Source organism: Sylvia atricapilla, chromosome 26 (genome assembly GCF_009819655.1).
Source record: "Sylvia atricapilla isolate bSylAtr1 chromosome 26, bSylAtr1.pri, whole genome shotgun sequence".
Taxonomy (NCBI): domain Eukaryota; kingdom Metazoa; phylum Chordata; class Aves; order Passeriformes; family Sylviidae; genus Sylvia; species Sylvia atricapilla.
Window position 1 is genome coordinate 2,751,737 of NC_089165.1, and position 23,922 is coordinate 2,775,658.

At 50.5% G+C, this 23,922-nt stretch overlaps 2 protein-coding genes across 6 annotated transcripts in view; one reads left to right on the plus strand and one right to left on the minus strand.

The window, feature by feature from the left end:
- The first annotated feature begins 516 nt into the window (after positions 1 to 516).
- Positions 517 to 6,128, plus strand: HSD11B1L (hydroxysteroid 11-beta dehydrogenase 1 like). 3 transcript variants are annotated; one of them, XM_066336221.1, is made up of 8 exons: positions 517 to 747; positions 824 to 1,005; positions 1,640 to 1,770; positions 2,932 to 3,043; positions 3,417 to 3,508; positions 4,452 to 4,545; positions 4,885 to 5,050; positions 5,268 to 6,128. In XM_066336221.1, exons 2-8 carry the CDS (start codon positions 921 to 923, stop codon positions 5,452 to 5,454), a joined length of 867 nt encoding a protein of 288 aa, XP_066192318.1. In that variant the 5' UTR covers positions 517 to 747; positions 824 to 920; the 3' UTR covers positions 5,455 to 6,128. The 3 variants fall into 3 exon arrangements, with proteins under 3 accessions (XP_066192318.1, XP_066192317.1, XP_066192319.1); XM_066336220.1 differs by having other exon boundaries at positions 517 to 1,005; XM_066336222.1 differs by lacking the exons at positions 517 to 747; positions 824 to 1,005 and having other exon boundaries at positions 1,682 to 1,770; positions 2,987 to 3,043.
- A 147-nt stretch (positions 6,129 to 6,275) lies between these two features.
- CELF5 (CUGBP Elav-like family member 5) overlaps positions 6,276 to 23,922 on the minus strand; it is a 36,684-nt gene continuing 19,037 nt past the window's right edge. Inside the window, exons 4-13 of one of the 3 annotated variants that reach the window (XM_066336183.1) lie at positions 18,275 to 18,403; positions 17,633 to 17,712; positions 16,521 to 16,667; positions 11,757 to 11,901; positions 11,010 to 11,156; positions 10,730 to 10,792; positions 10,559 to 10,642; positions 9,395 to 9,538; positions 9,132 to 9,296; positions 6,276 to 8,224 (exon numbers count right to left, since the gene is read on the minus strand). In XM_066336183.1, the coding sequence (XP_066192280.1) occupies positions 9,169 to 9,296; positions 9,395 to 9,538; positions 10,559 to 10,642; positions 10,730 to 10,792; positions 11,010 to 11,156; positions 11,757 to 11,901; positions 16,521 to 16,667; positions 17,633 to 17,712; positions 18,275 to 18,403 (1,067 nt within the window). In that variant the 3' untranslated portion in view covers positions 6,276 to 8,224; positions 9,132 to 9,168. Of the gene's footprint in view, positions 8,225 to 9,131; positions 9,297 to 9,394; positions 9,539 to 10,558; positions 10,643 to 10,729; positions 10,793 to 11,009; positions 11,157 to 11,756; positions 11,902 to 16,520; positions 16,668 to 17,632; positions 17,713 to 18,274; positions 18,404 to 23,922 lie in introns of those variants that run through there. The other 2 variants (XM_066336184.1, XM_066336185.1) reach the window with 2 other exon arrangements.

Below are 23,922 nucleotides of genomic sequence, written 5' to 3' on the forward strand. Positions count from 1 at the left end.
GAGCTGAGGGGCGTGAGGGGACGGGCAGGGCCGGGGGCGTGAGGGGCGTGAGGGGCTGAGGGGAGCGGGCAGGGCCGGGGGCGTGAGGGGAACGGACAGGGCCGGGGGCGTGAGGGGCTGAGGGGAACGGGCAGGGCCGGGGGCGTGAGGGGCTGAGGGGCGTGAGGAGCTGAGGGGCGTGAGGGGACGGGCAGGGCCGGGGGCGTGAGGGGCGTGAGGGGCGTGAAAGGACCGGGCAGGGCTGGGCAGGGCCAGGGGCGTGAGGAGCTGAGGAGTGTGAGGGGACAGGACGGAGCCGGGGAAGGGCCAGGGGCGTGAGGAGCTGAGGGTCCTGAGGAGCTGAGGGACGTGAAAGGACCAGGCAGGGCTCAGGGGCGTGAAGGGACCAGGCAGGTCTGGGGGCCTGAGGGGCCTGAGGGGCCGGGCGCGGCTCCTGCCCCTTTGTGGCGCTGTCCCCGCCGCCTGTTTTGTCGCGCGGTGTCGCAGCGGTGGTGTGAGCCGAGAGCAGCTCATCCCGCTGCTCATCTTATCCAGACAAGGCTCCATGCTGTGGGCTGTGCCGCCGCCTCCCTCCCGAGATCCGGCTGCTTTGGGGTCACTGCTGCCAGCTGTCATCAGTCTTTAATGAATTAAGATTCTCTAAGAATAGACACGAGGGAGGTGTTTTCTCCTCTAGGCTCGCGGTGTGGTGGAGGCTGGCTCTTTGTGGGAATTCCCGGAGAAAGATCGTCTTTGCTCTTGAGCAAGGTGGCTGTGGCTCCCAGGACAGAGACCCCTCAGCTGGGCTCTCGGTTCTACAAAAGCCGGTACGTGCCTCTCGCAGGCTGGCCCCAGGCATCAGAGGAAGGAGAACACTGTAATATTTTGGCTGAAGTGCTCGGCTTCAAGACTTCACTTTGTTCCTCACAACTTAGAGGGATATGAAGCCAATTGGAAAAGTGCTTTGTGCTACGGGGGTTGTAGCTGGGCTCATAGCTTTCTTCTGGAAAGACGACTTTAACCCAGGTAGGCTCGCAAGGGGATGATTTCAAACTGAAATAGAACCCACACAAGGGAAGAGGTTGAATTTCCTAACTTTGACTGATGGCCTCATTCCTGCCCGTAGTCTTACTAGGGTTGGTGGCCCCAAAGCAATGTTTCATTCCCAGAAACAAAGAGAAACTTGAAACAAAGAGGAAGAAAAAATGGTCTAAGAGCAGGGATTCTGTTCTCTCTGTGGGGAAAAAATGGCACTTTGCTACTGCCTTGCTCTTTTTATGTTTTGGTTGTAAATTCCTTGATGTCAAGAACCATCTCTATGGGTGTGCAGTGCCTGGCACGAGAGGGCTGATGGCAAAGAGTAAATGATGTGTAGAAGGCACATAGCCTGGTTTCTGGTTTATGTTGTACAGCTTCTTAGAAGATGAAAAACAACTTGGTTCTTGAAAGATTTTGGTATAGCAACCCAGGCAAAGACCCTGTGACACAGCTAGCTGGCATCGTGTCATTGCATCATCAGCCCCACCTCTTCTAGTTTTGGAGAAGCACCAAGAATTTTGAGCACTTAGGTGCATCTTTCTTCTTTAAAGCACTGCCAGCAGCTCCTCTGCTGCTTCCTTGACTTACTTCTGTATCTTTTATTCTCTTTCCCATAAAAAAGAGAGCCTGTCTGGTGCCCGTGTTCTTGTGACTGGAGCCAGTGCTGGGATTGGAGAGCAGATAGCTTATCACTATGCCAGATTTGGGGCTGAAATTGTGTTGACTGCCAGAAGGGAAGCTGTGCTGCAGAAGGTAAGAACCTCATCTTTGTATAGGGGAACACATGAGAGATTCAGGCTTTTACAAACCAACAAAAAAACCCCCAGTTGTCAGCATGATAAATTTTCCTTTGAAACTGTTGAGCATAAACCCAGAAGACAAGTTGGCCTGTACAAGAAGATGCAGTGCCTGAGCTTTTAACTGCCTGAATATTTATTTGTATGAGGGGATGGTGTGAAGCTGCACCAGGGAAAGTTCAGGCTGGACATAAGGAAAGTGTTCTCCACTGAGAGGGTGATCAGTCACTGGAATGAGTTCCCCAGGGAGAAGTGATCATGGCACCAAGTCTGTCAGAGTTCAAGGAACGTCTGGGCCACATCCTCATGGCATGGTTTAGTTTGAGGGAGTCCTGTGAGGAGCAGGGATTTGGAACTGATCATCCTTATGGGTCCTCTTCAATTTGAGATATTCCAGGAACTACTCTGGACTCCATGAATTCCTGTGCAATATTGTGCAGCTTTTCAGAGTCCAAAATGTTCTGTTTGCAGCTCTTTTGTTAAAAACTCAAGACTTTTTGTAGGTTAAATGCTTTTTTACCAACTCAGACAGATGAGACTTCTTCATCTGTACTTTATGAAATGGCACAATATTTAGGAAGGGTAACTCTTTAATTGTGGGGATGTGTGACTTCCAAGGAAAGTTCTTCACTGTGAAATGGTGCAAAAGGTGAGTTGGGGACAGTGAGCATAATAATAGTTCCTAATGACTGGAAGGTATTATTTCAGCAAATAGCTAAAACTATCATATCATTGTCAGGCACATTCACACACTCAACATAGCAAAGGAATTATAAAAGAGGAATTCTTTTCCAGTTATTATGGAAAAAAAGAAGAACTTAATGTAAAGCATAACCCTTGTTCCAGAAGATTTCTCCTGAAGAAGATTGGGGTTTTTTCCAGTGAATCTTGATCCTGTCCCAAAGTAGATCATTTGAGCAGTTAAATAGAGGTAAATCTTTGCAGGCTGCAGATTCAAAGTCTGGATGCAGAATGAGCTCTCCATGGCCCAGACAGTGGTAGATTTTAAATGGAAGTGTGTCTCTGTCCAAAACTGACTGTAGTATGTACTTTATGGTGCCTTTTCCCCTGTTCTTTTTCCAAATAGTTTAATCTTTGGGGTATGTTCTTTTTCAAGGTGATGGAGAAATGCCTGACACTGGGAGCAAAGAAAATATTTTATATCCCTGCAGATATGTCTTCCCCTTCAGAGCCTGAAAAGGTGGTTCAGTTTGCTGTCCAAAAGCTGGGTAAGCATCCAGGGCATCTCTTTGGCTTTCAGGTGTGTGCACAGTTCTCATTCTAGCAGGAGCTTCCTGCTTCAGTTCCCTGAACTGAGAAAGATCTTAAGGATATAGATGTCCCACCAGAACTAAGTTCTGAGCCTGAATCATGCTGAAATATCATTTCAGGGAGTTGTTGTCAAAGTCAAACAGTTTCCCTTTCAGTTCTTCTCCTGAGGAGCAGTCAAAGCTGCTCCCAGGTGAGCATATTTAATCTGTCTTCGTGGTAAAGCACTTCCCAGCCTTCTGAGGGAGTGTTCAGCCCTCCTGGCATTTCTGAGCTCCCTGGTGGAAGGTCAGGGGATGGGCCCTTGTGTGACTGCTTTTTCTGCTCTCCAAGGGGGCCTGGATTTCCTGGTGTTGAACCACATCGGCACAAACCGTTTCCAGGAGTGGGATGGTGACGTGGAATACACCCGCTGGCTCATGCAGGTGAGAATTCCCAGCTCACCTGGAACTGGCTGAGCCTGGCATCTCCTGGGACAGCTTTGGGAAGCTCCAAGGTCAATCCAAGTCTGTGGCAACAGTTGAGAACAATCCTTTTGCTTCATTCCTGTTTGAAGTCAAGCATGTTGTGCATTTGTGAAGAGGAATGTTTGGGAAGAACTTCTGACTTCTTCCTTCTGTCCTTCTTACCTCCCTCTAGCCCAGGAGTTTAGGATTGATGGGCAGCTCCAGGCAGTTGTGTTTAGTTCAGGAAGGTCTGTAAGGGAGCAGCCAGCACTTCCTACTGGTCCATGGCATGTGCACGATTGCAGAACACAAAGTCGTTTGAAATGGTGTCTGCCATTTGAGTCTCTGTTCACAGTTTTCCTGTAGAATCACCCTGGTGCCAGGTTTTGGGGCCATGGAAATGAAGAGCTGTTTTCTTCATTCAGGTGGGTCATACTAGTTTCTATTTCATTTTGGAAGAAGGCTTTTTGCTGGAGAGTGGGAACTTAGGAACATAGGTAAGAAATTCTTATAATTTAAGAGAGCAGTCAAGCTCTCTAGAGATACTGAATTTTGTGCCTTATTGTAGTTTGAGCTGAGTCAAAAGAAACTTAAAAGGGAAGGAAACTGAGACTCAGGTGTCTTTGGTAGGGATTGCAGAGTAAAGAATAGCATAAAGAAAAAGCAGGGACAACTAATTTGTATCTTGTCAGGAAATCTGTATGTTAAAGCCCAGGAATAACCTTTGCTCTGAATCTTCTTCACTGCTTTTTCTGGATTCTGAAAAGCAATGTTTGTCCCCATCTTTAGAGATGATTTTTCTCAGTGTTTGAAAATGCAATCCCAAACCATTCTCCTTCCCATTTCTGACCACTCTATTGACTTTCTTGGCTCATGCTTTCAAACCCTCTTGCAAGAACCATGTCTACATTTATCATTCCAGGTGAATTTTTTGAGTTATGTGGCTCTTGCAACAGCAGCTCTTCCCACCCTGGAGCAGAACAGTGGTGCTCTGGTGGTTGTTTCTTCCCTCACAGGTTGGTGGCTTTCCCTGAAATAAGTGCTGGTCTCATGGAAACAGTGGTTCCCAGTACTGTTCATATTTCTTTGTTGTTCAACTCCTAAACAGATTTTCAAATTGTGCTTTTCATAGTATATAATAAAATTATTATAATATATAATAATACATGTTATAATAATATAATATCAATATGTATTATTATTATATAATCTAATATATAAAGGGAGACTCACCTGAACAGAACATGACTTGATACAGTGTAACAAAGCCTGCATCTTTTCCCAGATTCCCTCTCCACGGATCCTCCTTACACCCAGTTTCCTGGTGTTTTCCATTCTCTCTTTTCCTTTTCCAGGGAGAATGCCCACTCCCTTCACCACTTCTTACTCTGCCACCAAGTTTGCACTTGATGGATTCTTCGGCTCACTGCGCCATGAGCTCATCATGCAGAAGAGAAACGTGTCTGTCACACTCTGCATCCTGGGCCTGATTGATACTGCTTCAGCACTGGAGTACACCAGGTATGTATCTGTCTGCAGAAACACATCTTTTCTTGAAAGCATGCAACAAAATGCACAGCAGCTCTGTTTAAGAGGGTGTGTTCACCTGTCTGGGGAGAGTGCACCTGCCTGGGTTGTTCCTCATGGAACAGGAGCAGGCAGAGCCCTGTGGGGTCAGCGCTGAAAGCCCAGCAGGGCCTGCCTGGCTTCGAGTGACGCTCTGGCCGTTCCCTCGCAGGGGCAAAGTGCATCTCAGCGCCTCCCCTGCCCCCGAGGCCGCGCTCGCCATCGTCCGGGGCGGGGCCGCTCGGGCCGACCAGGTTTTCTACCCGCGGTGGCTGCAGCAGCTCTGCTGCCTCTGGGCTCTGTTCCCCAGCAGCTCCAACCAGGTGCTACGGACTTTCTATAACTACAGCAGCCCCTAAGGGATGCCCAGCCTCATCCTGGATCCCTTCCACTCATATTCCTGCCATCCCACTAAGCATCCCACTCAAGTGCTGGTGTCAAGCAGGAGCAGGGCAGCAGTGGTGGCAAAGTCCCCTTTTCCTAACGTGACTCGTGGTCTCTCATCCTGCTTCAGCCAAGGGTCTGCTGTTGCTGCTGCCCATCAGAGATCTTTCCACTGTTCACTCTGCCCTTGCCCTCCTCCCACCTCCCCTCCTCCTTCAGCCTCACCTGTCTGCTTTGACTGCACCCAGCCTCTTCTCAGCCCCAGCTTTAACCCCTGTCTGTCTGCACAGGATGTTATGGAATGTCTGTAACTCCTGAACATCCTCCTCCACTACTTCATTTTGGATTCCATGAACCCTCTTGCTTCCTCTGAGTAGAATTTTCATCTCTATTTTAATTAAACAAGTTTTTAATGTGTTGGTATTACATGTTGATGCTTCCTCTGTGAAGAAATACTGGTTCCCTGGATTCCGTGGGCCAAGGCCTGTTTGCTGACCCCATGTGACCTGTTAAATTAGCCCAGGGCTTTGGCAATGTCTTCAAGTGTAAGCATTACCTAAAAGCAGGTGCAACTAACAACATGACGTAGAGCCCCAGTTACTTAGCAAGTAAAACTTTTATTAAATAAATTTAGGATTTTTTTTTTTGACCAGAGTGAGGAATTTGACATTGACAAAGCTTGTATCGCACCTGTAACATTGTACAGTCACATCAGTAACTGTGATGGAAGAAACTGTAAATGCTTGTTTTAAACCAGCTTGACATAGGATTCCCAAAGTCCTTTTTTTCCCATTTTGCATTTGTTCATCTTTTTTCTTTTTTTTTTTTTTGTTTTGTTCAAAATTAGACTAAGTTTAAACTTCATGAAATTACTTGTAGCAGAAATAAAGTACATTATACAAATCACATACATAATAGATGTTAAGTATAAAAATGGTATTTACAATAAGTAAACATGGACTATAGAAACACACAGACTCTCACAGCTTCATTCACCTCTCATAAACTCTCAGCGTCAGACACAGAAGGGTGGTTGAGGAGATGTGAAGGTACTTAAAGGGCTGTGCCACTAACACCTGAACAAAGGGCAAACTGGAGGAGAATGAGAGTTGGCCGAGATTCTCCAAAATCCCCATAGCTCACTTCAGTATCAATTGCACCAACTTTGCCCCACCAACTCTCTGTTCCTATTTCAATGTGCTCACACACCCTCGCACGCACACCAATGTTTGTGGTACCTTCTCAAACTCTGGAATATTGAAATCCTTCATTCCTAATCACTCTGGGGTTTGTTGGTCTGTTCTGCCTTGCTTTCCTTTCCTTATCTTTGTAGAAACTTGAAGAGACTGTTCCAAACTGTTCAAGGGATGTGCCTTGTCAGGATGACACACCCTGCACTCCCAGGGGATTTTAAATCCAGTTCTGAACTACATTCTGTGCTTTAGAGTTTGTGTATATAGTGTATAGAGCTGTCCCTACATATATATATGTGTGTATATATATATGTATATGCTGCATAATGTATAATCTGTCTCTTGGAGGGGGTGCTGGGGGAAAAAATCCCAGAATGGAACTCTCTTTCATCCTACTTTCCTTGCATCTCCTGGGGAAGGCTTTGCAGCGAGTACATGAGAGTCCTCCTGCTGAATTCAGAGGGAGAAAACGTCCTGTGTCATCTGGAAGAACTACCCACTGCCCAGTGCTGGTATCCGACACAGGGAGGCAGTGTGCAGCCCCTGGGAGGCTTCTCTAGCTGTGCTGGAGATTGCATCTGCTCACTCTCTCATCTTCTCCTGCCTTCATCAAGAAAATGCTGTTGCCATGGAGAGCTGTGAAACACGGACCTGTGCCATGTGTGGGGAGGCAGTGCAGTTCCTCTAAGTAAGGGGACTGGTTTCCTGTGCTTTCAGCCTAATCATGGAGTGCTCAGGGTAGGGGCTGGCACCACATCCCAGGAGCTTTGTCTGCAGAAGCCCTTGGAAAGGTAAGACAGAGCTCTCCAGATCCTTAACCAGGCTGGTGCTAAGGTGGATGAGTGACTCAAGCTGAGCAGCTGACTGTGCCTTAATCCTGGAGGAATGTATTTCTCCTTCTTCTTGCTCGTGTTGAGCACAGAGATGTGCTCTCTCTCTCTCTCTTTTCCCAACCCACCCCCAGCCCCCTCTCTCCATAATGTTCAGGCCTATCTGCAGTGCGTGCAGAGAAGACACTGTTGCAAAGGCAAACCCCGAATTTCCAATACCTCTTGCAAGCAGTCAGTCTCTGAATGGAAAAGTTTGGTCCTGTGAGCTAGTTAAAAAAAAAAAATAGAGACTGTATATATTTATAGTTATCTATGAAAGGGCCAGAAACAGAGCAGGAGGGAGGGAGGGACGGAAGTAAATTTCCACACATCACTGCAGTAACCTAGAGACACACCATGGGTTTGCTTGGTCCATGTTCTCCAGCCACACCCCGAGAGGAAGAGCTCCGTGTCCCAGGGGCTGCTGGTTTGCTGGTCCCTTTGCTTTGCACCACGTTAGCAGCAAATATGCGAGTCCAGGCGTGGCAAGAATCTTCCTCCTGGGCAGATATTGAGCCTTCTCTTTAATTGCATGTCTTGGAGAGGAGGGGAGGAGGAAGATGGGGTGGGTAAGGTGGGAAGCCGAGGAAGGAAAGGGGTGGTGTCAAAAGAGTCGATAAATTTACTGGCCTCTCTGAAAATCAACCTGAAGCAGAAATTCTTCCTCTGGACTTTCCCTTCACCTGAACAGAAAGGGAGGAGGGAGGGAATTGGGAGATTAGGAGAGTATCTATGCAAACCTCAGGCTTTGAACTGCTGCTGCTGCTTAAACCTGGAGGACTCTGACCCAAATCAGATCAGCCCTCCCTTGCTCCCCATTTGTAGGCTGGCAGGAGCTGGCTCTTGGACAGCAGCCCTTCAAGGTCTCACCTTTTCTCTGCTTTTCTGTGATCCCTGTGAATCATGAGATTGTCTCTTCTTACCCCAGAAAGCATTCTTTGCAGACTAACTTCAGGGCCCGTGTAACAACTGAAAACTGCTGGGGTTTAATACCCTTATAGGCAGTTAAAAGCTTTTTGGGAGCAGTTGGACAGCAGAGTAAAACCTTGCTTAGACCACAAACAGGCCACTGAAGCCATCTGCCTGTCAGGGCCCCAGGGGCACTCACAGGCCTTGAAGAACTTGACCAGCTCCACCTGCACTGTCTGTCCACTCTGCCCACAGCTCCAAGAGTCTCCTCACAGCTCTGTGCCATCAGCCTTTGTCTGATTTACAGTGTGGAAGTGCCAGTCTCCACTTGTTCGTGGACCTGCCCTGTCCATAGATCTCATTACCTGGGCTCCAACCCCTGGTCTGGCTTCCCACCTCATGTTGATTGTCATTCTAGACCTGCCTGGCAATCACTGGACTATGTCTGACCCTGCTCACCTTCACCAGACCTGACCCTGATCTTGACTCTCTGGCTTGGCTTTGGGCTTGCCCCATTGTCACAAATGTGCCTGATGATTGTTAAACCTGGCCATCACCTCCTGGCCTGCTCTGGTCACCCTGCTCAGGTGAAGCCTCTGCCCCACCAGCTGTGTCACTGCCCTCACTCCTGGCCTCCCACTCTGCAGGGAGCAGAGCTGTGCCCCGCTGGGGGCACTTTACCTGTGCTGCAGAAGTGACTCCTGCTTGCTCACTGCTGTCAGTAGGGGTGGTTGGCATCCTTGGGCCGTTTTAACTGGACCTTCAAGCGTTTCATGCCAATCTGGAAGCCGTTCATGGCCTGGATAGCAGTCTGTGCACTGGATGGGTTGTCAAAGCTCACAAAACCTGCAGGAAGGACACAGGATGGATGACAATGGCATTGTTGAATGCCATGACCAATATGACTTGTTGTTATTGATTATGTTTCCCTTGCCTGCACTTACCAAAACACTTGCTCTGATTGGTGGCACGATCCATGAACACCTTTGAGGAGATGATATTGCCAAAGGGCAGGAACATCTGCATCAGCTCGTTGTCTCCAAACTCCTGGGGGAGATGGTAGATGAAGAGATTGCAGCCTTCAGGACCTGCAGGTACGGGGGCAATGGGGAAGGACAAAACAGAAAGCCCCCAAAGGGCAGGGGAAGAGAAATGGGCTCAACTCACAGCACAGCACTGGAGGAGAGCCCTAGCACTGCCTCCCTCTGCTCTGACCTCCCCTTGCTTGTCTCTGTCACTGGTCCATGAAGGGATCTGACGGCTTTTAAAGAGCAATTGGGAGACTCTATACAAAACTAGAGTTTCTGGAGAGCAGATTCTCTTTCAAAGCTTGCTTAGCTCCTGCACAGGGTGCTGGACACAACCAACTCTGGGACTGTCTGGGTGCTCTGCTGGGAGGAAATCAGCTGAGGGCTCACAGCTGTCCCAGTCCTAGGAGAGCTGCAGACACTGCTGTGTGAAAGCAGCTGCTGTAGCACTCCCTGCAGTGTTACCTTCAGTCCAGAAGCCACAGCCTTAACTGGAAAGCTCCTGGATTGCCACACATCCAGTTTATGGTCCTGTCCACTCTTTCACTTGCTCCTTAGGAGCACAAGAAGCTGCTCCCTTGCTGACACTTGCTCTACCAATCAAGTGCAGAGAGAGAATGCCTTTGCTTCCAAATTCTATTCAAGCCAGTTTTGAAGTAAGTTGAAAATAAATTCAGTAGGCTATGAATGCTGAAAAGAGAGGAGAGTACACTGGAGAGGCTGGTTTGATTGGTTCCACTGTGGTTCTGGCACCAGCAAAGAGGAGGATGAGTGCTCTTTGCCTCGACTGCATAGGGAAGGTGCTGACTCTTGCCCCTTTGGTGTGAAAGGTGTTCCAGGGCCTACTGCCCCTTTGCACCTGGCAGCATCTGGCCAGATGTGAGGTCAGGAAACATCCTGTGATCCTTCCCAGTACACCCACTGCAGATGTGTGGTTGTTTCTTTACCCCAGCTCCAATACTAAAGATCAGTGGACAAATATGAGTGCTGTCTCCTCTCCATTGGCTCTGTTGTGCAGAAGATGAGCTCCACAAATCCCACCCACACCACCAGACACCCCCATCCCATTCTGATCCTCACCTTCTCGCTGCTGCTGCTGCAGGATGGGAGGCTGCTGAGGGATGCTCTGTGCAATGGGGGTGATGGTGGTGGTTGGATACACAGCTGTAGCCCAAGGAAACAGAACAAACCATTTACCTGAGGATCTGGTCAGCCACACAAGGGCCTGAGGGAGACAAGGGAAGCTGGTACCTGCATACTGCTGAACTCCTGTGAAGGCTGGGTGCAAAGTCTCTGCTACTGAAGGGCTCTGGGCTGCAGAGAAAAACACAATCAGAAGCACAGCAAAGGCAATCAATCACTCATGCATTCTGTCTATGTGTGTGTGTGTATTGTTTCCCACCCTCGCCCCCAACTGAGTCTCACTGCCTGCCTGGGAGGAGACTACAACAGTGTGGGGAACCCAGAAAAGAGGAACTAACTGCAGGTCCTCAGGTCTCTGCATGGTGGGGTTTTTTACTGCTCTCAGTACCTGAATATGGCACAAGGCCGTTGGTGTAAACTGTTTCCAAGGTTGGATGCCCATTTGGGAATGGTACCACTCCAGTGAAGCCATTGGAAATGGGTGCCACCAGTCCTGGCATGGCCGCTGTTCCCAGGAGAGGTGGTGAATGTAGCCCTGGAGAACAAGAGAGGACATCCCATAAAAGTCAAGGTCCCACAAAGCCCCCGCTCCCCTCTTCAACCTGCCTGGCAAGACTGCTGTGTATGAAGCCATTATCTCCTCTATTTGGCACATGGAGATGACAGACTGGTGCCAGAGCCATCACAAAATTAAGAGGCAGCACTAGTGGGAAGAGTGTGAAAAGAACTGCCAGTCCCGAGTGCTGTCAGAGCTTTGGGGAGGAACATCTTTGATCTGGGTTTGCACAGCACCTGGCATGACACATGCCTGTTCTGACAGGGGTTTGAACCCAATGTGCATTATTGCTGTGGGATGATGATCATGAACAGCAGCACTGCCGACCTCAGAGTCAAATGCAATCCTGCAACCCAGCCCTTTACTAAAACTGCAGCAGAAATGCACGGCCATAGGGCAAGGGGATGTGTGCTGAACATGTGAAGGCGTCAGGGGGGCTGCAGGAATTTGTGCAGAGCAGAGACTGCCATGCTCTGAGGCTGCACTGTTGGAAAGGAGCGAGCTGATGCAGCTGCTGAGCCTGGAGGTGCAGAACTGTTTTACCTGGAGTGCTGGGGCAGGAGGCTCCCTGGCCCTCACCTGACGCTGGTGCAATGGGAGCGGCTGGCAGCCCGTTGAGACTGACGGCACCGATCTGCTGGATGTGGCACGGGGAGAAGGCGACGCCCGGGCTCAGGTAGCTGCCGTGGGAGGTGGAGAGAACCGTGGTCTGCTGCTGCATCAGCTGCAAAGCAGGACCGTGCAGTCAGGGCCTCCTGCTGCCAGGGCCCTGCAGAGCTGGGGGAGGCTGTGCAGACCAGCTAGGCTGTCACCTCCCCCAGGTCCTGCCACCTGCCCTAGAGCATCCCCTGCCCACCACACCTGCTGGGGTGGGCAGTGGTGGCTGTCCTCCCCAGTCCCCACCTCTGGGGCCCCCGGGGTCCCTGCAGCCACATTCTCACACAGCTGCTGCCCCTGCCAACATGGGACAGTGGCCTGGCCACCTCCCGTGAGAGCTGGGCACAGCTCCCTGTCCTGCATGCAGGGGACACAGCTCAGGGGGCATCCAGGTCCACAAAGCCAGGGCCATGGCTGGACACCTCCATGTCAGCAACCTCGAGTGGTTGTGGCTCACTCAGCTGAACACAGGGCACCAGGACAGCCCCTTTGGCTCAGAGAGCTCCTGCAGTGGGGAGGGAGCAGGTCAGGGCTGTGCTGGCACCCAGCAGCACCATCCCCCACAGGCCCTTGCATTCAGGCACAGGCCCCTCTCCCAGGACAGTGGCAGATATTAAATAATACAGCTTTGCCTCGAGGAACGGGGCCCAAATCCCTCTGCTTTTGCCCAGCCTCCACAAGCAGATCGTGCTGGGAGACACGCAGGGCTCACCCTGGCACAGCTACCCTGCAGTGCAGCCAGGTGTGTGCCCAGGCCCAGGTCCTGTGGCTTTGCCCTCAGAGGTCTAGCCCTTGATCCTCTGAGCTCAGTCCTCTGGCACTGGCCTGCACCTGGGGCCAGGGGCCATCAGCTCCTCGTGGTGCCATGACACACCTGCCAAGGCAGAGATGCACAGTACAAAAGGAAGGGTGGGAGGGTTGGGAGGAGGGTTAAGAGAAGAAAAAAATCCTTCTCATCCTATTTGACCGTCAGTGAGAATATAAGATGCCCTCAGAGTGCAGTGGCAAAGAAGACTTAGTTCTAGATGCAAAATTATCCAGCCCTTTATCAGCTTTGTCTTCACATCAAGCAAGAAGAGCAGGGGAGGCACAGGCAGGGCTCTTAGGAAAGCAGAGTTTCTCGGGAGGACCTGAGGGGTAACACAAGGCAAAACCCAAGGAAACAACAAAAATCTTCCTGACATTGCCACATCCCACTGTCTGCTTTGCACCACAAACACAGAGCTCTCCAGGAACCCACCTCTTCACAAAGGGCTGAAGTCAATAAGGCAGTTTGGCCCAGGGCTCAGCTGAAGGATCTGGTAACTGAAAAGTTTGTGGCTAGCTAAACCTCCCAATTTCCTCCACACTGAAGCTGATCATGGCTTTTGCATAAAAAGAAGAAGAATTTCATGGCAGGGCTGCCTCTGTAAGCTGGTACAAGCAAAGCCACAAGGTGAAATTGGCTTGAGCCCTTTTTGGGGATGGGTGAGTGCTCCCAGACCTGTCCCAACCCAGGGGCTCTGGGGCAGGGGGACTGACAGCACAGGGGTCACTCCTGTGCCAGCCCAGAAAGGACAAGCCCTGGTACCACCTCTGTGTCACCACCACATCATGCCTGTCTCCCCTGGAGCTGGACTCCTGTCAGGAGTCACCTGAGCCAGGGCTGCAGTGACACGTGGGCTCCCTGGGGTCACAGGGCCCTGCTGAGCCTCTGTGCAAGAGCCCTCAGCTGTTCCTGCTCCTGTCCCCACACTGTCCCCACTCCAGGGTGCAGGAACCAACACCTTTCCTACTCACTATGTGAATATTGATCTGCTCTTTTCTCATTAATGCCTCTTCTGGCTGGACCAAGGCCTCCATCCGGCTGCATTAGCACCAAATTGGCACTCTGCAATTGTTCTCATCACTTACATAAAATTACCATAATGAACCATAAGAGCAGAAATAAAAGGGGAGGAGGTGTGAACAAATTATGTTTTGTGTTTGGAACTAATTGATTTATGGTATACAAGAAATATTCAGGCATTATAAGCCCTTAGTAAATTGCTCTAGCTGGTTTTTTAAGACTTTTTAATACTTCTTTTGTATTGATAATTTTCTTTTCAGCTCCCAAACATTTCCCTGAGTCCACCTGAACTAACCTGTTGAATAAAATGAATTCCTTTACCGAGGCACCTGGGATAAAAACCTGATTTAAGCACTGAAATAAACTGCTTTCAAATGCTTAGCCAGTGGTACTTCCCAGATGAGACTTTTTCTTACAGTTTCAGCTAACATGCACTGTTTGACTATTTTAAGTCCTTATTTTGCATATTTGCATAGATCTGAATAACTTTAGACTGAACTGGGTGTATGATTATTTCATGTTTAATTTGAGATAGTTTTTGAAGAAGAAAGTTATTGATATAAATTTAAAACAGACAACTGAAAACAAAACAAAAACAACCCAAACTCTATACTTCTTCCTAAACCCCTGTGGACCACTTTGGCTTGGTAACTCAGCAAACCCCATGGGGATGGGGAGAGGAAGCTGCTGTGTATTAAATTATGGCTACAAGAACCTGTGATGCCTCTGATGCACCAGTTCACCCCAGCAGCACTTGCTCCTGTCAGTCTGGTTCAGCCACATCCAGAATGGGCAGCTGCATCCCCCAGCCCTGGGGGGACCTTGGGGGCAGCACCTACTCCTCCAAGCCCAGAATCAGGAAGGCATGAGGGATTTGGGGCTTCCCCTGAGCCCCGGCTTACCAGAGGTCCCAGCTCCCAAGGGCTGCCCATGGCAGGGCATTCTGAGCAACCATAAGGAGATTCAGCATGGAAATCCCTCTCTTTTGCCCCCACTTTTAGAGATGGTGGATGGCATTCCAAAGGGCTGACTCCCTCTCCCTCTGATGGTGGCACTGTGTGAGTGTGGACTGGCTGGGATCTCTCCTTCAGAAGGGAGACCAAAGAAGGGCATGGCACAAGAGAAGAAACAGTCAGATGTGAGATCAGTGCCTCGGGGAAAAAAAAAAAAAAGAGAACCAAACCCAGTGGAAAGTAAAAGGAAAGGAAAGAAAAAATCCTAAAACTGTGGGAGACAGGCTGAGTCTCGAGTCGAGGGGAAAGCCAAAACAAAGTCTCAGAGGAGGAAGGCTGGTGAGGAATCAGAGAGCGAGCAACACAGTAACAGACACAACTGAGGAGAAAGAAGATGCAGACAAGCAAGGAGGCACAGCTTAGACCTGACTGCCTTCTTGTCATCAGCAGGGGCTCCTGAAGATTAAAAGACTGAGTCTAGAAGCTCTCGCTGCCCTTCCTCCTTACCCACCTGGACCTCAAGCTGATAAAGCACCTCCTGCCACCATGACCTCACAGTGTGCTCCATTCCTGCCTTCTGCACCACCACACCATGCCCAAGTCAGGGCCTTCTCTAGGACAGCAGGAGACACACCAGGAGGATCATCTCATGGCTGACCTAAAGCTGAGATAAGCTACAATTTTTGACCTCAGGTGCAGCTGGCTCCTGGGCTGGACAGAAAAGGAGGATCCTGGCAAAAAGTGGTGCCTGGTCACAAAGGGTTCTTCAAATAATCTGTGCTGGATCAATTCTATGTTTGGCTTGCAAATTTCCCCAAAGTTATGGAGCCTCATATGTATTTTTTTTCTTCTCATCCATACTCTTGCCACACACTTAAAATGCATTTGGCAGTTTTTGGGGAATCTTTGAGGAAACAGCCAACAATTAAGAAGCAGTTCCTTCTCTGTCACGTGAATGAAAGGAAAACACATCAAGGAGCTGCTGAAGCCAGAGGAGAAGAGGTGTCCACATACACCAGAAGAACAGATTTATTTGCACTCCCTCCTAGAAAATGACTTCCAGTAACAGTATCTACTTTTGAGCTCTTTGTCCACACAAGAATCTCTGGTGCCTTGAGCAATTTCTGAGCCTCCTTCCATGGGCTTTACACCTGGCAACAGAGATCTGAAAATGACAGCCACCAAGGAGGCTCAAGCAAGGCTCCACCACAGCTGATCTGGGACTTGCTGAGTTTGGGACCTACCTCAAACATCAATGGCAATTGCCACCACGGCTCCGAGGAAGGAGGTTCTCTCACTAAAAGCCAAAGCACAGCCAGGCTGCTGGAACACCTTTGGCTCTCTGCTACCCACTGCTCCCTCTCCAGCACCTTGCAAACTCCACAGTCCCCCTGGACAAGGGAGAAAACCTGGGAGCCAAGGACAGCGCTGGGGGAAATAGGGCCCTCCTGGGAATTTCAGCAGAGAAATAAACTCGTGAAGCTGGGTCTCAGAGCTGCTCCAAAACCTGAGAGACACATATTTGTGCCACTGAGCCAGAGGAAAGGTTCACAAGTTGGTATCACAGGTCTGTCAGACGTCACCCAGGAACCAGTACTCTGAGCTCTCCTCATAACAAGGCAGAAAGGTAGTGGGTCATGACTGAGCTGTTCCCAACACCTCCACATCAGAGAAATCCCAGGCTCACTTTGAGGAGGCCCCAGCTCTCCCCTACCCCCCCATTTCCAGGAGAAAAACACACAAAAATTGTGCAAGACAAAGCAGCTGAGTGGAGAAACGAGCCAGGAGCGCTCCCAGGGGCTGGGAAGCTTTCCCAGAGCTGCCAGGAGCTGAGTCTGTGGTGTCCCAGGGGCCGCCTGGGGCCAGCAGGGCAGCGTCCCCCACCCACCCCCGGGGGATACTCACAGCCTGCGCATAGGCGCTGTATGGGCTGAACGGCAGGGAGAGAGATGGAGTGAAAATGCCCAGCTGCCCCACCATTTGCTGCATACGGCGGAGGGTCCTCTCCTTATCTGTGTCAGCAAACTTCACCACTAGACTGGAGGAGGCACCCTAGGCACAGAGAGGAGACAGAGAGGAGGCAGGAGAGAAGAGGCGTGGGACAGCCAGAGAGTCAGCGGTCAGGCAAGGGAGGACGGGGCAGGACAGGCAGCAGATAGGAGTGGGAAGAGGAGCAGAAGAGCAAATATTGGCGTGGAAGTGCTGGGGAGCTGCCTGGAACCTGGGCTGTCCCCTTCCCCATGTGTCTGTCCTCCAACCCTTCCCCCTCACACCCTTCCCCTCACACCTGAGCCTCACACAGCTGCCTACGGGGATGCACACAGCCCTGGCTGCACTCACCAGGGGATGGTGCAGCCAGGAACACCCAGGGCATGGACGGCCACAAGCACCATCTTCCCACCACCACGAGCTTGGCTGGACAGGCAGAGCAGCTTCTGGCAGCTGGGAATTCCCTGGCTGCAGCAGTGCCCTGTCCTGTCCATGAGGTGCCCAATTCCAGGTTGGAGATTGCCAGAGATGAGGCCACAGCTGCACTGGCACAGGAAGGTCCAGCTACAGCCACACAACCCCACCCAAGGCACAGAGGGCTCCCACCCACACCCAGCCCGCCCCAGGGGCTCCTCTACTGCCTAAAAAAGAGAAGCCAAGGAATGCTCAGACACAGAAGCCCTGACCACCCACGAGGCTGAACTGTCAGCTTTCACCCTGCTCAGTTTTGAAATACTCCAGGTAGCTGTTTCCAAGACAAAGTCATGGCCTGATTTTTGGCTCTCTTTTATTTAGCTTTTATAGCTGTGAGTGCTGTCACTCCCAGTCTGGACAAACACAGCCACAAACAGCAGCCCAGGGGACAGGATGGTCACTACGAGTGGAGCACAGATGTGCACACACCCCCACACACCTCCCAGCCACTGGACACTGCTGGCGTGTTTTTTTGGAGAGTGTGGGGAGGTCCCTGCAACAGGGAAATGGGACAAGGATTAGGAAGAGGGTAGGTCCCCTGGCCTTATACTCACGGGCATTGTCTGGCTGCCATGGAGTGCGTGGATTGCTGCCTGAGCCTCTGTGTGAGATGAGAACTTTACAAAAGCACAGCCTGGAAAGGGACAGAAAGAGCACAGGAGATTGCAGTGACAGGACTGCTGTGAAAGTGCCATCACACAAGAGACAGTGTCTGTATCTCAGGTAAGGCAAAGGAAAGCCACCCCAAGGAAGCAGGGAACAAAAAGGATGACACATCCCAAGTCCTCTATCCTGGAAAAAAGAGGAAGTGTCTCAAATTATTAGTTCAATGATATACTCTACAGGTTATGACACCATCTCCACCCTTGCCCCTGATCACCTCTTCCCCAGATTCTCTGTGGACTCCCTATTGTTGGGTACAAACACTTCAACCTGCAGCCCCAGACTGACAGAACAGGCTCCAGAGTGACCCTGACAGCTCAGCTACTCATCGTGCTCTGCTTCCCTCAGTCTCTGCCCACCTTCCCCAGTGCTTCCTGGCAGCACAGGACTCTTCCTGCCCTGCTCCCTATTCCTGGCTGTTTGATGGGTTCCCACAAATAGGGGAAGGGGAATAAGAGCCCCAGTGGGAAGGTGAGGCTGGTGAGCACTACCCAGAGCAGGGACAAAGGGCAGGACACACGGAGGGTTCACACCTTTGCTGTTCCCATCAGGTCCACGGAGCACCGTGCATTCATCAATGACCCCAAATGGTTCAAAGAGCCGGAGCACGTCATCCTCAGACTGCTGCTTATTTAACATGCCCACAAAGAGCTTCCTGTCCCCTAGGGGCAAACACAGAAACATCAACCTTCTATGAGGCTTGCAGTCCAGAGCAGGAGGAGAGGAACACTTAAGCACAAAGCAGCCTGGTGTTAAAAACATGCCTGGCATGGAAATGATTTGTTGTTGCCTGAAATGCTTCCAGGGGTGAAAATTCAGGGTCTGCCCAAGCTCCTCACACCTTCAAGGGTTTCTGTGGCTTCCCCTGTCCTACCCTCCCCAATGGAAAACAAAGGATTAATAATTTTCTTTCATCCAGCAGCCTTTTCCTTCCAATAATCCAAAAGAAACGACAGTAAGAAAAACTGTCTGGGAAATCCCATTTCTATTGATCAGCAGGTGAAGTTCAACAGGTGCCTTAGGAAATACAGCAGAACAACCCAGGCACGGTGATATATTCCAGGACCTTTGACTTCTGTTTCCTTTCCTTCTCTCCGAGACAATCATTTCCTTAGCTGCCATGTAACCAAGCATCTTGATTTCCATTTGCCCTTCCCCACTCCAATCTAACCAGCTGTCTCCCAAGGCCTGGGATAAACCCTGTCATCCTGGGCCCCAATCTGCCTCACTGTAGGACTACCCAAATACCAGACAGTTGGGTGAAGGCCAACCACCAGCTCCATGGTCCCTGCTCCCCTCTCTCCAGTGGCACTGTGTACCCGTGTCACACTGGCAGGGAGCTGCAAGAGCAGCCAACACAATGCAGGACTTTGAGCTCAGAGTCCTTTGGGGTTCCTCCTCAAAGAGAGCAGTGAGGATTATAGTTTTGTTGGGATGGGGGAGTGTGGAGGTAAGGAAGGTGCAGAGTGCCTTCTCCCACTCTCTCCCGCCCTCAGCACCCACAGGAGCCCATCCCATGCCTGATGCTGTCCAGCCGAGCACAGACAGAGCAGTGCTTGGGCAGCATCCTCCCCAGACTGGTGTGAAGAGCAGTAAAACAGCACAACACTGAAATCCCAGGCAGTCCAACCTCTGTTCTTGCCAGGAAACAGAGCTGACCCTCCCCCAGTGCCCCAGATCTGTGTGGGGAGACACAACCCACAGGAGGGAACGTGTCGGGCTGCGGCTCCGGAGCAGCAGTGCCACAGGATCCCTTATTGTTAGCGACAGGATCAGAGGGGCTGGCTCCAAACAAGCCAATGCAATGTGACGCACGTCAGGGGCAATAGCAAGGGAGCTGCTCTCTGCTTGAGAGTGCAGTGACCTGAAAAACAACAGGTCTTGGAGCTACAGCAGCAGAGCAGCTCCGGGGGGGAGCTGTGTACGGATGCCAGGCAAGGATGGCACATGACACATTCACACTGTCACCAAGGCTCGCCCCAGCCCCTGCCTTGCTCCTCTTGCCTCAGAGGATGGGTGCCCACCCAGGTGAGGGAGGAAGGCACCTCCCTACTGCTCAGCCAGGTCCAGATGCACTCAGCAGCACACACAGGCGGGACCTACTCGTGCCACTGGCCCCTCACAGAAAAGCAGATGCACACAAGCAGCACTAATGGACGAGCACAAAGGCTCACACACGCCCTGGAACACGCTTGTACATCCCCAGCCCCCCGGGGATGCCTTGCAGAACAAAATTCCTTGGTGAGCAAGAGGAATGTGCAGACAGCCCCACTCATCCAGCACGCAGACACCACAGGGAGTCACCTCAGCCTGCCCCAGAGCCCAGCACAGGGAGGGGTGCTGGGGCTCTGTGCCTCAGCCAGGCACAGCTCTGCTGTAGCCCCAGGCAGACATGTGCCACTTGTGTTCACCACACACACAAAGTGTTAGAAGTGCTGCAGCCAAGGCTCTTAACCCAGTCCCAAGCAGCTACTGCTGATTTATATAAGTGGAAGTGGCTGAAATATATGGCTTTGCTTATTTTTTAAAAGGCCAAATTTCTCAGCTCCCCCATTTTCATGATTCCTTGGGTAACTACACCCATGGGAATTTCATCCCTTCTGTTTTCCTTGTGATTGTTTCTACATTTCTCCCTGCACCTGCATGGCAATGGCTGCTTTTGCAGACATTATTTCAGCTGATTGAGTCCATTCAAATTGGTGATGCCCAATAATCCCCAGCCAAGGCACAGGAGTTCATGAAGCAGGTGCTGTTCAGCTGCCTTCCGTGCAGGGAGAGAGCACCTGCCCTCACAAGGGCCAGCTCAGGAGTGCTGGTGGTCAAATCAGCCAGAAAACAGCACATAGAGGAGGTGAAAAACCTGACTGCAAGAGAGGGGGTGAAAAAAAAAGAGGAGTGGACAAGAACAGATTTACCAGTGAAGAGGCAATGAAGAGGAACATGAAAACTACAGGAGCAGCAGCTCTGTGCTCTGACTGACATCACCTAGTGCCAGATGTGAGCCCAGTTTGGCCACGGCAGGGGACACTGGAGCTCTGTAGGGCTTCCTCTGCCCTGAATCTCCACTGGCAACCAGGCCTTTATTCAGACAGGTGCACCATGCTGCAGCCTTTGTGTGGCAAACACGGGGAGCTCCTTACAAAAACTCATCAACACAGGGGAGAAATACCTTGGGAAACAGTTGTAGTGACTTTAGGTGCTGTGAAATAAACCTCTGTTCCTCAAACTAGCAAGCAAATCACTGTGGGCTAAGATTTGACAGCCAGAAATGCATCTGGTGGTCTTGCCTTTCTCTTCAGGGACCCCTGGCTGGCTGGGGCAGGGGGTGTTGAGACATCTGGGAAAGTCAGTTATCCTACAACTTGCAATCAAAGCAACATCAAATTACGAATTACTCATTATTTTCTACTTCAGAGAGCCCTCAAATTTCCTGGGTAATTCCTGTGGTTTCTTCGTCACACCATTTCTGGTGAATCAGAAGCATTTTTTTTCCCTGCCCTGTGGGAAAAGTCCACTGAAACAGTGAATGCTCCATCCCTGCAGCTTTACAGATCTTCTGTTGTCTGACAGGGCTCACTAACAGAACCTTTTGGAAGTCCTGCCTTCATGTGGGAATTTCAGCTTTCCTTTTTGGAATCTGGAAGAAAAAAATGCCAGTCTTCCTGGATATGCAGCACAGGTTAAAACTGTGACACCTTAGGGACTTAAGCTACAAAGACAAATATAAATACACACACCTATGGGTTTGGAATCTTCTGTGAATGCCCAGAACAGCAATAGCAAAAGGGAATGAAATCACTGACAACGTAAGATGTTTTTCACAGTGAATCCTGCTTCATACAGCCTGTTTCCGAAGATCTCACGTGGGAAAATGATCCAGCCTGCTCCCTTTGGATGTTTCTGCAGCAGTTGGGGACCTCTGAAAGGGCTCTGCTGCTGCTGACCTCCCCCTTTCTGCATCTTGGAGCCCAACCCACGATCCGGGATCCTCTGATTCCGTCAGCTTCCAACCAGGGCTCTTCTCCCACCACATCCAGGCTGACTCATCCCTCCCCAGCCAGGCTGGAATGCTGCAAACCCTTTCACCTGATCTGCTATCAAAGCCTTCCACCTGAGCTGTGATCCTAAAGCCACCGATCCCAAACCCTCTGGCATTCTCAGGTCATCAGCTCCTTCAGCTCCCCGGCAGGGATTCCTGCAGGCTGGAAGCTCTCCTCTCCTCGGCACAGCACACCCTCCCCTTCCTGCTGTTTTCCCCTTCACTTTCTCTACAGCTCCTGATTTTCACCCTCTGATTGGCAATTTCCCGTGCTGTCCAGCAAGCAGGGAAATTCACTCTGATCTCTGACTGTCGAGTTCCCATGGAAACGTGCTCTGGGCACTGTCAGCCACGCAGGCAGCAGGAGGGGGCCAGCACAGAGCAGTTGTTGATGAAGGTACCACGGGAACAAGGCACGGGTTGAGGCTGAACGCTGTGGCCAAGAGAGAGCACACAAGCACTGGACACAGCTCCTACATAGCCAGGGAATTCAGGTCAACAGCAGGCAGGATCAGGGAGAGAGGGAAGCCCAGTCCTGGCTGTGGGTGGGATGTAGCAAATCTCCTTGGGAGGCAGAGAGAGCATCCTTGTCCCTGGGCACCGTGAAATGGCTTGGGTTACCTGTCATGGCCCATCAGGGCAGCCCAGAGCTCCAACAAGCAAACAAACTCCTCTGCCCCTCTGCTCCTCTCCTCCTGGCACTCCAGGCTCCCAGCAGAGAGCAGGGAAAAGCTGACACTGTCTGGCCCAGAACCACAAGTCCCACTCTGGACTAATGCAGGCAGGAACTTTTTCATAGTGAATTTCTTCTGCAGGGTGCAGGAACACTGAGCATCCAGATATCCCCACACAGCCCCTGCAGGGCTTGGCCAAAACTGCCCCTTTGGCAGAAAAATGAGCATCTCTCAGACCAAGACACAAATCCTGGTGCTCTAACATCATGTTCTTAATCCAGAGCGCTTCACTTGGAAAATGTCAGTCCCTGGTGAGAATAAAAGAAGATCCCTTCAAGGATAATGCAGAGCAGTGCCTCACTGATGCATGCAGCTATTCCCTTGATAGATTCCTAATCCATACACTTCTGCCCTGCCCCAAATCTTTCTTTTACCTCCTGCTAGTGTGGGGCTATTGCTATAGGGATATTGCTCTTCCCATATCTGCAAAGTTCAGCCACTTCTCTGACGAGTGGAGCACCACGCCAGAAACATTTCAGAAGAGTGATCTGTCTCAGACAAACACAGGGTGCTGCCTTGATGCTGCTCCTGCCTCAGGAAAAAATCCAGTTTGTCATGGATCCTGTGGGAGCTGCTTGTTCTTGAGCTCTGCAAGGAGCCTGGAGGGAGGTGCAGGAGACAGGTGTTCAGACTCCAAAGATTTCTCTTCTTGTCCATGGGAAGCAGAATTGATGTTCTGACATTTGCAATCATTAGGGAATGTGGCACTTTTCATAAATTCAGAGATTTCAGAGCCCAGTGGTTTGGCCAAAAACTTGTTCCCAAATCAGCACCCTGGTTTTTAACCTGCTGACTGCTTCCAGCTCATTTGACAGAGGCATCAGATGTCACATCCCAACACTCAATATCAGGAGGGTGTGTACAGAACTGCCCCCAGTAGTGCCCCACCAGCAAAAGAGAGATGAAGAGATGGCCTCAGCCCTGATTAGACACCAGAGTTGCACTCACCAAACACACAGAGGTTTTTTTTATCAGTGTGGTAGGGGAAGGATTGACCACCCAATGGTTGAAACCAGGGGCAATGTGAGGTGTCAGTGAGAAGCCAGCTCTCCCCACACCACCCACTGCAGGCATCTCTAAAGGATCTCTCATCCATTCATAACATCATTTTCAACAGGGAGAGGGAAACACCCTGAAGATTCTGGTCTCTTTTCATTCCCTATAGCACAGATCAGGACCTTAAATTCAACTCTAAACCAAGGGGCTGAAGTAAAAGGCCCAGACTTCAGTAAAACTTAGGTGTACTATCCCTCAAGTAAATAACCAAAAGTTACAGATTCTATCTAAACAGACTTTTTTTAAAAAGGAGTATCACACAACCAAAAATACACACATTCATATAAAATATTAAAATATCTCATGTTCTTGACAGTGCAATAACTGACAGTCACTACAAACTGTTTGGAAA